Source organism: Callithrix jacchus, chromosome 1 (genome assembly GCF_049354715.1).
Source record: "Callithrix jacchus isolate 240 chromosome 1, calJac240_pri, whole genome shotgun sequence".
Lineage (NCBI taxonomy): Eukaryota > Metazoa > Chordata > Mammalia > Primates > Cebidae > Callithrix > Callithrix jacchus.
The window spans coordinates 202,381,298-202,396,027 of record NC_133502.1 but is presented as its reverse complement, the minus strand read 5'-3'; the positions used below and the strand labels follow the sequence as shown (position 1 = coordinate 202,396,027).

The following is a 14,730-nucleotide window of genomic DNA, read 5'->3' as shown; positions in this document are numbered from 1 at the left end:
TCCTGTCTCCCCTGCATCTTATCCTCTCCAGAGAGGGGCAGCAGAGGGAGAGAATGCAAACCTGGAATGACAAAACCCAGGTTCTCATCCTGGCTCAGTCACTGTCCACAGACCAGTAAGTTTCAAAAGAAAATTAAATAGGTGATTTTGACAAACAAGGACATTGAAAAAAATGGCCAACTCCTAGCACCCTTGTTTCATAAAAGAAAGGGCATCTTGACACAGAAAAAAGTAGGGCAGACAATTTCAGAATTAATTTAGCTTTATGAAAACTCCCGACTTTGTCCCTGTTTCTCTCATTTCACCATGTCCTGGTGCTGACTCTGTGGGGGGCTGGCCCAGGTCTATAGGCCTATGAGAACCTTTGCTCCAACCCATTAAAGAAAACACTGTGGGCCAGAAAAACCAATGTAGAGGATTCCACCATCAGGACATGGTAGTGACCATGTTTGAAGAGGGAAGGAAGAGCTGAAAGTGCCTGGCACTGAGAAACGGCCAAGCTCAGGAAGTGGGACAGACTTCTCCATTGCACTGTGGTTTCATATCCAGTTTTCATCTCAGTTTAGAGGGGCTTTGCCTACTCCACGGGTACCCTGTGACCACCCAAGGTCACGTCTGCAGCTGGTGGAACTCACTGGAAGTCAAGAGGGCTGTTTCTGTCTCATGGCAGTAGGCCAGTGAAAAAGGCTGGTTTTGATTTTCTCGTGGGGAAGTTTTGGGCTTGATCTGGAGGATGACCCTCTAACCCAAAGGCTTTCTTATTACTCGTTCATTCATTTATTTAACATGTATTGGATATCTTCTATGTGCAAGGCACTGTTCTAATGTCAGGAGTACCAAGGCAAGCAAAGAATGATTTGGTCTCTGTTCCCATGGAGCTTAGAGTTTATTAGGAAAGGGAGACATTAACTCAAGTTGAAGGAAAAAGTGTAAACTGACAGCTGTGATGAAGGCTACAGCAGAGATACATGTTACCCTGAGAATGTGATATAAGGAGGGTTCCCCGAGTCGGTAGTCATGGAAGGCTGAGATAATAATGACCAAGCTAAGATGGAAAGAAGGAAGAGTGTGCATTCACCAGATGAAGAAGGAGGGAAAGCATATTCCAGGCAGAGTGCTTGGAGTGGGATGAACATAAATCACATGAAGAGCTGCAGTGAGGCTGGTGTGACTGAGCAGGTTAGCAACGGGAAAAAGCACGCAAGATGAGGCTGGAGAGGTAGGTGGGGGCTCACATGTTGCTGGAGAGGTAGGTGGGGTTTGCTCCTTGAGTGAAACAGGAAGCCACTGAAGGACACTGAATGTGAAAAGTGGTGTATTATTACATGAAGGCAGAGAGGAAACGATAGCAGCCTCTTCCAAAAGTCAAAGTGATGATAATAGTGGTGGTAATAAAAATAATGACTGGCTGGGCGTGGTGGCTCATGCCTGTGATCCCAGCACTTTAGGAGGCTGAGGTGGGCAGATCACTTAAGGTCAGGAGTTTGAGACCAGCCTGGCTAACATGGCAAAAACCCCATCTCTACTAAAAATACAAAACTTATCTGGGTGTGGTGGTGTGTGCCCGTAATCCTACCTACTCAAAAGGCTGAGGCAGGAGAACTGCTTGAGCTGGGGGAGGCAGAGCTAGCAGTGAGCTGAGATTGCACCACTGTACTCCAGCCTGGGCGACAGAGTGAAACTCCATCTCAAAAAACAAAAAGAAAGTTTGAGGGACAACAACTTGGAAGAAGCCTGGTTTGTAACTTAGGCCCTTAATCCATGGGGTTCGATATGTGAATAAGCATGCATGCACTGAGTGCCTGCTATGGGCTAGGAACCCTGAAGATATATTAGGAACCAAAAACAGTCCCAGCATTTACATTCCAGTGAGCAGAAAAGACAATGCAGAACCAGGCAAATTTTAGATGATGTTAAGGGCTACAGGGAAGAGACAAGAGGACACAGAAGTGGTGCTTTCTAGACAGGCTGGCCAGGGAAGGCCTTTCTGAGAAGGCAACGAGTGACACCCACAATGAGGAACCAACCATGCCACAATCTTGGGAAGACGGTTCCAAGAAGAGGGAAGAGATATACAAAGAGGATCCAAGAAGAGGCAGGGGCAACCTTGGGGTGTTCACAGAACAAAAAAGAGCAAAAGCTGCATCATTCTGAGTGAGTAGGAGAAGATGAGACTGGAGAAACTCGTGGAAGCCCAGGCAGGCCTCACAGGGCCTTGTGGGCCCTGACAAGAAGTTGAGGTTTCATCCTGAATTGATGGGAAGTTGCCAAAGAGTTTTCAAGCAGGGGAATGATACAACCTGTTCTATATTTGTTTGTTTGAGACAGTCTCACTCTGTCCCCCAGATTGGAGTACAGTGGCATGATCTCAGCTCACTGAAATCTTTACCTCCTGGGTTCAAGTGAGTCTCCTGCCTCAGCCTCCTGAGTAGCTGGGACTACAGGCACTCGACACCATATGTGGTTAATTCTTGTATTTTAGAGGCAAAGAGGGGGTTTCACCATGTTGGCTAGGCTGGTCTTGAACGCCTGACCTCAGGTGATCTGGGAGCCACCGTGCCTGGTCTGTTCTATATTTTAGAGAGCATGCTGGTTGCCGTGAGAATACATTCCTGAAGGCAAACAAGGTGTAGGAGGACAGTTAACATTGTGTCACATCGGATGAAAGTGGAGATGGGGAAGGGGTTAGATTACAACATATTTTTGCTAATGGGTTAGATGTGGGGGATGAGAGAAGGGGAAATATAGGATAATTCCAAAGCTTTCTGCCTGAATAACTGGGTAGATGATGGTACAGTTACTAAATCCGGGAAGACTGTGGGTGGAACAGGTTTGGGTGGGAGCTGGGGGTTGGGTGCAAAGCTAAATCAAGAGTTGTGTTTTAGACACATCAAGTTCACTCTTCCTGAAATCTCTAATGAGAGGCCAAGAAGGCAACTGGACTGAAAGGTTGGAATTCAGAGGTGGGCTAGAGATCTTGAGACTTGTGGGCATGTTGATGGTAATTAGGATCTCAGGATTGGGTCACTGGGGGAATGCAATGGAGAAAAGAGGTCTGGGGCCATGGCCTGGGGACTTTTGGCCAGGTGCGGTGGCTCACGCCTGTAATCCCAGCACTTTGGGAGGCCAAGACAGGTGGATCATGAAGTGAGGGGATGGAGACCATCCTGGCTAACACAGTGAAACACTGTCTCTACTAAAAATACAAAAAATTAGCTGGGCGTGATGGTGCGTGCCTGTAGTCCCAGCTACTTGGGAGGCTGAGGCACGGGAATCCCTTGAACAGCAGAGGTTACAGTGAGCCGAGATTGTGCCACTGCACTCCAGCCTGGACGACAGAGCAAGACTCCGTCTCAAAAAAAAAAAAAAAATAGAAAAGAGGTCCAGAGGCCATGGCCTGGGGTCTTCCAATGTATGGAGACTGCACAGAGTCCAGCAAGGGAGAGTGAGACAGAAAGCCAATGGAGGAAGCCCCTGGGAGAGCCTCAGCTCCACTGACAACCTTGTAACTTCAGGCAAATTGCTTGCCTTCCCTGGGCCTCAGATTCCCCTATGTGGACTACAGAATGGCCACATTCATCACTGAGGTGGCTCTAGCTTGATCATTCTGGGACACTCCTGAGAAGGAGCTGCAGCAGCTCCTGTAGCCACTTGCCACAGGAAGAGGTCAAAGCTCAGGCTCCCCAATCTCGTTTCCAAGACTCCTACAATGAGACTGGATGAAATCCCAAATACAACAAAACATAGCCCAAAGGTCCACCACTCAGAGTTGGGGGCTGGGTAAGGTCATGGTGACCTGGAATAGAATCCAGACTTTTTGTCATTTGCCAGCTGGGTGATCCCTAAGCCTCAGGCACTTATCTGTAAAAGGCAGTCAACAGGACACACGCAAGGGGCTGTCATTAGAACTAAGCCAGGCAGGCCCCCAGGTACCTATATTTTTGCTAATGGGATAGATGTGGGGGATGATGGAAGGGGAAATATAGTATAATTTCAAGGCTTTCTGCCTGAATAACTGGGTAGGTGATGATGCAGTATGGGTGAGCACGGTAGCTCATGCCTGAAATCCCAGTACTTTGGGAGGCCAAGGCAGGCGGATCACCTGAGGTCAGGAGTTCGAGACCAGTCTGCCCAACATGGTGAAACCCCGTCTCTACTAAAAATGCAAAAATTAACTGGGCATGGTGGCATGTACCTGCAGTTCTAGCTACTCAGGAGGCTGAGGCAGGAGGATCACTCGAACCTGGGAGGTGGATGTTGCAGTGAACCGAGATCACACCACTGCACTCTAGCCTGTGTGACAGAGTGGGACTCTATCTCAAAAAAATGAAACAAACAAAAAACTAAGCCAGGGAGCAAGCAAAGCATTCTGCATGGCTCCAGGCATTCATGCAATCAATGATCAGCTCCTTTCTGCTTTGGGAAGATTGCTTCCCTGAATCAGAAGGGAGGGAGTCCAAGGTGGCTTTACTCTCAGAATAATGCAGTCCTGCGGCTGGTCAAGCCTGGGGCTGACAGCTCTGTGCCACTCTGCGTCTCACTTGCATGGCAAATGGCTACCCAGCTAATCACAGGATTAGGGATCTGCAAAGACTGACTAGTCATCTAGCTGAAGCCTAGGGCACTGTGGAAGGTGGGAGGAGGGACAAAGGACAATAGCTTCTAAGTCCTACCATATTGGTTGACTCACTCCAGCCTTTTCCCAGGCTGCATTAACCTGGCTGGCAAAGGGCAGTGATGACAGCAGGGGAACACTGTAGCAGAGTGAGCTGGAACTTGGGCCAAGGTGTTCAGCCCCAGTGACAGCTCCTGGCTCAGTGTCTCCTAGAAGCAGCCCTGGAAGAAGGCAGGGACTGCAGTGACAGCCGCTGGAATGGGCAGGCAGCCTGGATTCCTGTCCTGCCTCCATCACAAACATTAGGCTAATGGCTCCACTCATTGGGCCCCTCCAAGGTGGCAGGTGCTACGCTAGGTGCTTAACTGAAGGGTTCTTCAGTAACCCTGCAAGGAGGGCAAACATGTCCCTATTGAAAAGATAGGAAACTGAGGCTAACAAAAGAGGAAGCCTTGCCCAAGGTCACCTAGCCTTCCAGACGTTCCTTCTTTTCAAGACATAGACAGGACGCCCTTCCGTAGCACACATGGTCCTTTGCAATCAGTTCTGCTTCCTTCTCCTGCAATACCAGCCCCTTCCTCTCCCTTGGCCAGCCATCAGGTCTCCATAGAAACATTCAGAAGCCTTCCCTGGGCCCCAGAATAGGTCAAGCTCCCCTTCACACCTTTTTCTTTCTTTTTTTTTTTTTTTGGAGACAGAGTCTTGCTCTGTCACCCAGGCTGGAGTGCAGGGCATGATCTCAGCTCACTGCAACTCCAGGGTTCAATCCGCCTCGAGGGTTCAAGCAATTCTCTTCCTCAGCCTTCCTAGTAAATGAAATTACAGGTACCTGCCACCACTGGGACTGCAGGTATGAGCCACCGTGCTCACACCTTTCACAGTGGCCTTTCCTTTGTCTTTGGAGGACTTTTCACAACTATACTTATTACTTCACAACTCAAACAATCGTTATTTGTGTAATTTTTTGTTTAATATCCTTCCTCCTGCATCTACATGATGCCTGCCACATGGGTGGTTGTTAATACATATGTGTTGGTGGCAGCATGCTGACAACTTGTGAACAACGAATGAGTGAATAAACCACAAACAAATCTCCTTCCTGCAGCGATGGAGGGGCTGTGATTCTGCTGGGACACAGGGACTTGTATAAAGGGACAGCTCCCTTAGCGTCTATATTGTAAAATCTGGTAGGAACAGTATCTTGTGACCACTGTGACATGCAGCCCAAGGGGGCATGCACAAAGCAGTCCCAAGACGTGTGCAGTGGGAAGTGGACACCCAGCTCCCTGCATGGGTCAACCCCAGAGCTGGCCAGTTTCTCTGTCATCCTCCAATCTGGCTTCCAGTGGTGGCAGCCACTCTCCTGGTTCCTGGAGAAGAGAGACAAAGGTGGCAAGGGGGTGTCTCACAAAAAAAAAAAAACAAAAAAAACTGTGCTGGTTTCACTTCTGCTTTGTGGCCAGACACATCCTGTGTGTCAGACCACCCAGGGAGTGCTTCTGTGCTCCTAGTGCCAACCACCAACAGTGCAGTGACCAGGAGCAGGAGAGCCTGGGGAGTTGGGGCCGGGGACATGGCTCTCATCATTGTGCAGGGAGCTTGGCCCCAGGCCCTGCCCTGCCTCCATCCCTGCAAAGCTGCCCCTCCACAGAGGCCACTCTCACTGGGTTTCTGTTTCCCACACCCCATCTCATTGTGGGGAAGAGCCCAGCCTGGCTGGGGTCGGGGGTTGCAAGGGGCAGGGAGAATGCAGATGGTTTCAATCCCTCCTCTGCTCTGTGTGCTCAGTAAACCCAGCTAAGTCCCTGTACTTCCTTGAGACTCAATTTCTCCTCTGAGAAGTAGGAGTCCTCATTACCCACTCATCTCCACCAGGGCTGTCCTCAGGCCCTAGCAGGTTGGTGGGCACACACTTGTTTGGGGTTCAATGTGCAAGTAAGCTCTTGCTGTTACCATTTTTCTGCTTTCTTTCCCTCTTTTCCCAAGCTTCAGACTAGTTGGTGGCACATCACGTTCCTTGTACACTTGCTGGGCACATTCAAATCACAATGTTTAGGACAAGCATGGTGGCTCATGCCTGTAATTCCAGCATTTTGGGAGACCTGAGATGGGTGGATCACTTGAGCCCAAGAGTTTGAGACCAGCCTGGACAACATAGTGACACCCTGTCTCTACAAAACATTAGTCGGGTGTGGTAGCATGTGCCTGTAGTCTCAGCTACTCAGGAGGCAGTGGTGGGAGAATTGACTGAGCCTGGGAGGCAGAGGTAGTGAGCTGTGATCACACCACTGCAGTCCAGCCTGGGCGATAGAGCGAGAACCTGTCTGAAAATAAAATAAAACAGAAAACAAGAATGTTTGTCCTCCATTATGGGAGCATTTACATCACTGCCTTAAAATGACGAAGCACCCTGCACCACTCAAGACACCTTTGCCAAGCTGACTACATCGGGTCCTCACCATGATCCCTTGAAGGAAGCTGGAGAAACACCATCATCACTGCACCCTCAAACTTGAGGTCAAGTGAGGTGAATGGACTTGCTCAGGATCACAGGTAGTTGGCACTACTGTACTGAGAGATAAGAGTAACAGTGACTCTTCCTCAGAATCAGTTCTCAATATTGTCACAAGTTTTTTTTGAGACAGAGTCTCACTCTGACACCCAGGCTGGAGTACAGTGGTGCGATTTCAGCTCACTGTAACCTCTGCCTCCAGGGTTCAAGTGATTCTCAGTCTCCTGAGTAGCTGGGATTACAGGCGCACACCACCACACCTGGCTAAATTTTGTAGTTTTAGTAGGTTTTGCCATTACGGCCAGGCTGGTCTTGAATTCCTGGCCTCAAGAGATCTGCCTGCCTCAGCCTCCAAAAGTGCTAGAATTACAGGCATGAGCTATCACACCTGGCCCAACAACTCTTATCTCCCAGATTCTCACACCGACCTCTCACGTTATGTAATGAAGTCTTGATGATTCCCATCTTGTTGCTAGATGGATGAGGATCAGGATGGTTTCGAGAGCCTACGCAGGGTCACCTGGTGAAGAAACAGCAGGCTGAACCTGGGGGCAGGTTTTCCAGTTCTCTGAGGAGAAAGACATGAAAGAGGATAATTTCTCTACCTGCCGCATCAGAGACATCGGCCAACAGGCAGAACTTGGGTGTGTTCAGAGGCCATTGTTCCACCCAGATCTGGGGCCAGGAAGAGCAGAGCTGACAGGTGAGCAAGGTCCCATGTGGTGTGACCCCAGGGGACTGGCTGGCTCAGGGCTTCCAGACAATGGACCATTTGTTGGCTCCAGTGTACACCCTGGGACTTGCCAGCACTCATCTCTAGTTGTTGAAAGGGAGTCTGGGTGGGGCAGGTCAGGGAACTCTCTGCAGTTCTGCCTTTCAGTTTTCAGTCGTCTTCTCTTGCCTGTTCTGATGTCAAAGCCCCCACAGCCCTCCAGCATCCCCTTCCCCACCCTATCCTCCTCATGTGCTAAAACTCTTATGCAGCTGCCAAGTCCCAGCCCAAATGCCCCTTTCTCCAGCCTTTCCCAGCTCCCTACACAGAATGAAGCCCCCTCCTCTATTTCTTTTTTTCTTGAGACAGAGTCTCGCTCTGTCACTCAGGCTAGAGTGCAGTGGCACAATCTCAGCTCAATGCAACCTCCACCTCCCGAGTTCAAGGGATTCTCCTGCCTCAGCCTTCAGAGTAGCTGGGGTTATAGGCACCTGCCACCATGCCCAGCTAATTTTTTGTAAAAAATGTTTTTAGTTGAGACAGGGTTTCACCATGTCGACCAGTCTGGTCTTGAACTTGAAAAGTGCTGGGATTGGCCGGGCGCGGTGGCTCAAGCCTGTAATCCCAGCACTTTAGGAGGCCGAGGCGGGTGGATCACGAGGTCAAGAGATTGAGACCATCCTGGTCAACATGGTGAAACCCCGTCTCTACTAAAAATTACAAAAAATTAGCTGGGCATGGTGGCGCGTGCCTGTAATCCCAGCTACTCAGGAGGCTGAGGCAGGAGAATTGCCTGAACCCAGGGGGCGGAGGTTGCGGTGAGCCGAGATTGCGCCATTGCACTCCTGGGTAACAAGAGCGAAACTCCGTCTCAAAAAAAAGAAAAGTGCTGGGATTACAGGCATGAGCCACCACACCTGAGCAATTTCTATAATGGATTACAGGCAGCCAGGGTGAGACCTCTTCTAGAGTGCCATGATGGCTGCTGTGCATGTCTGCTTCCCTCCACTAGGAGGGCAGGGCCTGCATTGGTTCAGCCTTACATAAACATTGGCTGAATAAATGAATTCAATAAATTCTTTTTTTTTTTTTTTTTTGAGATGGAGTCACGCTCTGTCACCAGGCTGGAGCGCAGTGGCACAAACTTGGCTCACTGCAACCTCTGCCTCCCAGGTTCAAGCAATTCTCCTGCCTCAGCCTCCTGAATAGCTGCGACTACAGGCATGTGCCACCACATTTAGCTAATTTTTATATTTTTAGTAGAGATGGGGATTCACTATATTGGCCAGGATGGTCTCATTCTCTTGACCTTCTGATCTACCTGCCTCGGCATCTCAAAATGCTGGGATTACAGGCATGAGCTGCCCTGTGCACAGCCCGGAATTCAATAAATTTTAAATAAGCACCAAATGTGTGATGGGCACTTGCCATAGAGGATACAAGGATGAACAAGATGTGTTCTCTGCCTCCAAGGAGCTAACATTCAATGGGAGGCAAGCTACGTAAGTGAACAAGGAGAGTGGAAGAGAAACATAGACGCTATGTCCCAGCAAGTAAGTACTCAATATGGCCAGCATTCTAATCCTGGTGCTGTCCCTAACTCACTGTATGCCTCTAAGCAGGCCTCTTAGCCACTCTGGCCTTGGAACCCAGTGTAGTAATTGCTATAGGAGATTGAGGATGGGGCTGTCATTGGATTCAGATCACAGACAGGGGCAAGTGGCAGGTGCCTCTTCTTCCAAAGTCACAAGAGGGAGGGGGTCCCCATCTAAACCTCTTACGTGAGCAGTCCAGTTCATGGTGTCTGAAGCTGACATGACTGACATTGGAGGCTGGATAATTCTTTTTTTTTTTTGAGATGGAGTCTTGCTCTGTTGCCAGGCTGGAGGGCAGTGGCACAATCTTGGCTCACTGCAACCTTTGCCTCCCAGGTTCAAGCGATTCCCCTGCCTCAGCCTCCTGAGTAACAGGGACTAAAGGCGCATGCCACCATGCCTGGTTAATTTTTTCTTTGTATTTTAGTAGAGACGGGGTTTCACCAAGTTGGCCAGGATGGTCCTGATCTCCTGATTGCGTGATCCACCCATGTTGGCCTCCTAAAGTGTTGGGATTACAGGCGTGAGCCACTATACCTGGCCTGGATAATTCTTTACTGTAAGGTCTAGTCTGAGCATTTGCAGGTTATTTAGAAGTACTCACTAGAGGCTGGGTGCAGTGGCTGATGCCTGTAATCCCAGCACTTTGAGATGCTGAGGTGGGAGGATCACTTGAGGCCAGGAGTTCAAGACTAGCTTGGCCAACATGACAAAACTCTGTCTCTACAAAAAATACACAAATTAGCTGGACATGGTGGTACATGCCTGTAATTCCAGGTACTCAGAAGGCTGAGGCAGGCCTCTAAGCCACTTAGAATTGCTTGAACCTGGGAGGTGGAGGTTGCAGTGAGCCAAGATTGTGCTACTGTGCTCCAGCCTGGGTGACAGAGTGAAACCCTGTCTCAAAAAAAAAAAAAAAACCAAAAACCCCATAGAACAGAGAGACAGCCAGGGATGGTGGCTCATGCCTATAATCCAAGTGCTTTGGGAGGCCAAGGCAGAGGATCTCTTGAGGCCAGGATTTTGAGAATAACCTGAGCAACGTAGCAAAAATCCCATCTGTATAAATTTTTTTTTCTTGAGATGGAGTCTTGCTATCGCCAGTCTGGAATGCAGTGGTGCGATCTTGGCTCACTGTAACCTCTGCCTCCCGGGTTCAAGTGATTCCCCTGCATCAGCCTCCCAAGTAACTGGGACTAAAGGTGACACCACCATGCCTGACTAGTTTTTGTATTTTTAGGAGAGTCGGGGTTTCACCATGTTGGCCAGGATGGTCTCGATCTCTTGACTTTGCGATCCACCTGCCTTGGCCTCTCAAAGTGCTGGGATTACAGGTGTGAGCCACCATGCCTGGCCAATTTTTTTAAAAATTAGCTGGTTGTGGTGGTGCATGCCTGTTGTCCCGGCTACTCAGGGGGCTGAGGTGAGAGGATTGCTTGAACCCAGGAGTTCAAGGCTGCAGTGAGCTGTGATTGCACCACTGCACTCCGGCCTAGACAACAGAGGGAGACTCTGTATCTCTGATGGAAAAAAAAAAAAAGCACAGAGAGGAGGAAAGAAATTCCATTCCAGTGGCAACTGTAGGACTGAAAGAGACTGGAACTTCCCCCTCAGCACTCAGCCATCCTGTTGATTGAGAAGGGAAAAAGTCTATAATCTTGTGGTCCCCAATGTTTCCTCCAGTCTCACTGCCAGATGAGTTCAGATGAAAATACTGGGGCTCAGAGAGAAAAGACTTCCAGAGATTGCATAGTAGCAATTCCCCATCTCCCCTCATCCCCATGGGAAAAGAGATTTTCTCGTCAAAAGGACTCTGTGCTGATTCACTGAGGAAACAGATGAATCTTGTTGCAGCTGGAGAAGCAGATGGAGGTCAAATTTGAAGGCTGGTAGGGAGGATCGAGTACTTGGCACCAGCTTTGCTACAAGCAAATGCTACAACTCGGGCATTTCAGGCCAGGTTTAGGGCAAACGTGTAGCACAGTCTGAAAACCAGGAGTTGACTGAAGCACTTGCAGGCTGAAGTCACAGCTGCAGACCAGAAGAGAGGGCATAGACAGTGCCTTTCAGATCAAAGCCTGGCAGGGAGGAAAGGCCACTGGTCCTGTCTCAAAGTCACTGAGTCACTGCCCATTCCCTACCAGAGAACCTGTGTATGAGGCCATGTCTACATGTAACACTGCATCTGTACCCCCACATAGCTTCACCATACAGGTAAGGCAATCAGTTGAAAGGAATGAAGGGGGCCCCAGCCAGAAACCCAGGATGGAGCAGTGGGTGGCAACTAACAGATATAGCACCACCAGGAGAAGGGCACAGCACAGTTGGCAGAGACTGGGCTGATTCCCGTGAACCTGATTCCTAACCCAGCTGTTTGTTAGCTAATGGGCTTGAACCCTACTTCCTGGGGCCTTCCACCCCTCAGCTGGTATGTTGATAAGATGATTATGCAATGAATTGGGCATGGTGACTCGCGCCTGTAATGCCAGCATTTTGGGAGGCTGAGGCAGGTGGATCATTTGAGGTCAGGAGTTTGAGACCAGCCTGATCAAATATGGTGAAACCTCATCTCTACTAAAAATACAAAAAACGGTTGGGTGTGGTGGCACACACCTGTAGTCCCAGCTACTCGGGAGGCGGAGGCAGGAGAATTGCTTAAACTTGGGAGGCTGAGGTTGCAGTGAGCCAATATTGTGCCACTGCACACCAGCCTGGGCGACAGAAAGAGATTCTGTCTCAAAAAAAATAAAAAAATAGATTATGCAATGAAAAGGTGTATAACACATTGCCAAGGACACAGGAAACACTCAAGAAATGCAGTTACCATTGTTATTCAGTGTACTGAAGTTTTCTGGGTAACCGAAGAGGCCTATAAATTGGCTCTATTCAGCATTCCCTCCCAGTATTTCTTATCTGCTTCAGCAAGGCCTCATAGATTTGCTTAGTGTCTCGGGCATATATTATATATACTCCTTCCATTTATTTATTTAGACAGAGTCTCGCTCTGTCGCTAGGCTGGAGTGCAGTGGTGCGATCTCGGCTCGCAGCAACCTCCACCTTGAGGGTTCAAGTGATTCTCCTGCCTTAGTCTCCCAAGTAGCTGGGACTACAGGCTTGCGCCACCACACCTAGCTAATTTTTTTGTATTTTTAGTAGAGATGGGGTTTCACCATGTTGGACAGGATGGTCTTGACTTCTTGACCTTGTGATCTGCCTGCCTGGGCCTCCCAAAGTGCTGGGATTACAGGTGTGAGCCATCATGCCTAGCCACTCCTTCTTTTTAATATGCAAAGATTCCCCGCTGGGCAGTGGCTCATGCCTGTAGTCCCAGCACTTTGGGAGACCGAGGTGGGTGGATCGTCTGAGGTCAGGAGTTCAAGACCAGCCTGGCCAACATGGTGAAATCCCATCTACTAAAAATAGAAAAAATGCCAAGTGTGGTGGCAGGTGCTCACAATCCCAGCTACTTGGGAGGCTGAGGCAGGAGAATCCCCTGAAACCAGGAGGCAAAGGTTGCAGTGAGCTGAGATCACACCATTGCACTCTACCCTGGGCAACAAGAGTGAAAACTCTGTCTTGAAACAAACAAGCTAAAAAAACAAAACCCTAAGTTAAGAGTTTACAGAGGCATCCTTTGGTTTTTTTCAGAATGCCATCATATCTGCGTCCCAGAGCTAGGCTCACCCATTTAGCAAGATTCACTCTGACAGCTCAAGCCTACAGTTACCTCGTATGTTATCCTGCATGCTCACTGTCCTCACTGGAACTATCCTTGCTCCTGCCCAGTGGCCTATAAAAAGAAATCTCTCAATAAACTCACAGCCAGACTCTCCAAGCCAGTGAATTCTGAAGCCCTCTCACCATCTATGGCCACTTCATTGACTGCCATGATCCCAGCCATCTGGCACAACTGCCCAGCCCAGGATGGGACTGCTTTTGCACGGAACTGGGCTGGAGACAGAGTAGGTGCATGGGGAACTTCAGGGAACTGGGCTGTGGACAGAGATGATGCACATGAAGCTTTTTATTTGCTTGTGATATGTACAGGTATATACAGTTGGTGAGAGTCTATGGTACATTATTTCACAAAATTATCTTACATCTGTGCACACTCCTGGGCAGGAAGTGGCAGATTCTGCTCCTAATATCCCATAGATGGTGAAGGAAAAGGATGCTACCAGGAGTCACCCCTTCCAAGGACATTCATGGGGGCTGCCTGCCCTCTTCTCAGACACCAAAGCCCTCCCACGGACAATCTGTACCTCCCACCTGCTCTGAGCACTTGCTGACAGGAGTGGTGGCAGCAGTAGCAGCTGCATCCAAAGTCTTTCTTCTAGAGAAGACTTGTTGGGGAGGCCAGGGAAAAAAAAAAACACAATGGCTCCACTCACTGACAGCAGCAAATGGACACCTGACTCCCAGAGCCTGCCTAGAATCCTCCAACCTGGGTTTTGAGGGCAGTGGCTCACCCGCCTTCCCCCAGCACAAGCACAGCCTTCTAACCCTGGTGCAGCCCGGCCTCACGGGGCACTGGCATGCATCTTCTCTAGGCAACTTGTCCAGAATGTAACCAGCCGGTTGTCACGGTTGATGCAGAAGTCTGTGAAGTCCTTCAGCAGCCGATCAGCAAATTTTTCATCCCCTGTGGCACTGGAGCGCCATGTCTTGGTGAGCATGGTGTTGTAGGCCCAGTTGTAGCCGACCCGCTCCTCGCAGAACATGTTCTGGTTGGTGGAGCTGGTGGAGTTCCGCCGCCGCCGCTGCTGCCCCGAGAACTTGCGCTTGGAGTAGGGCAGCTGCAGAAACACTGTTCCTGAAGAGAAAGGGGAGCACCTGTGTTGCGGCCACCAGGAGGGCACCTGGAGCCTGCTGAGGTGGTTCTGCAGCCACAGGTTCGGTGCAAAGAAAGGGATCTAGACCCACCTGCCCACTCTTTACCCATAGCTCCTCACCTGTAACGTGGATGTACTGAGGCTTGTTCTCAGCAGGGAAGTTAAAGGCAGAAGCAGAATATTTATCTTGTACAAATCCAAACCTAGGAAAGGACAGGAGGACATCCTGATCAGCGCCTCCTTAGGTAAAGGGAGAAGGGGAGAGAATGTGGCTGATAGGACTCTTGCACAGCCTGAGACACAGGGATCTGGAAAGATCTCTTTCCAGATGGAACATGCAGCCTGCTTATTTTTGTCCTCACCACTTTCTGACCTCTACCTCTTCTAACACCATGGCTCACCAAACCTCCTCACACTCAACTGCCTGTCGTCTTCGAGGTCCACCATGTCACCACCACCATAGT

The 14,730-nt window shown here is 49.5% G+C and overlaps 1 protein-coding gene and 1 long non-coding RNA gene across 50 annotated transcripts in view; one reads left to right on the top strand and one right to left on the bottom strand.

The window, feature by feature from the left end:
• LOC144577899 (uncharacterized) overlaps positions 1–13,246 on the top strand; it is a 38,361-nt gene extending 25,115 nt beyond the window's left edge. The window contains exons 2-3 of the long non-coding RNA XR_013522759.1: positions 7,604–7,830; positions 13,083–13,246. This is a non-coding gene — a long non-coding RNA (uncharacterized LOC144577899). The remainder of the gene's footprint in view (positions 1–7,603; positions 7,831–13,082) is intronic.
• Positions 13,247–13,440: 194 nt separating this feature from the next.
• Positions 13,441–14,730, bottom strand: part of DEPDC5 (DEP domain containing 5, GATOR1 subcomplex subunit) — a 156,779-nt gene continuing 155,489 nt past the window's right edge. For all 49 annotated transcript variants that reach the window (XR_013522751.1, XR_013522758.1, XR_013522745.1 and 46 more), the window contains 2 exons: positions 14,387–14,469; positions 13,441–14,247 (listed from right to left, as the gene is read on the bottom strand). Coding sequence is in view for 38 of the 49 variants with exons in the window: in XM_078339077.1 (XP_078195203.1) it covers positions 13,955–14,247; positions 14,387–14,469 (376 nt within the window). In the remaining 11 variants the exon portion in view is untranslated. The remainder of the gene's footprint in view (positions 14,248–14,386; positions 14,470–14,730) is intronic.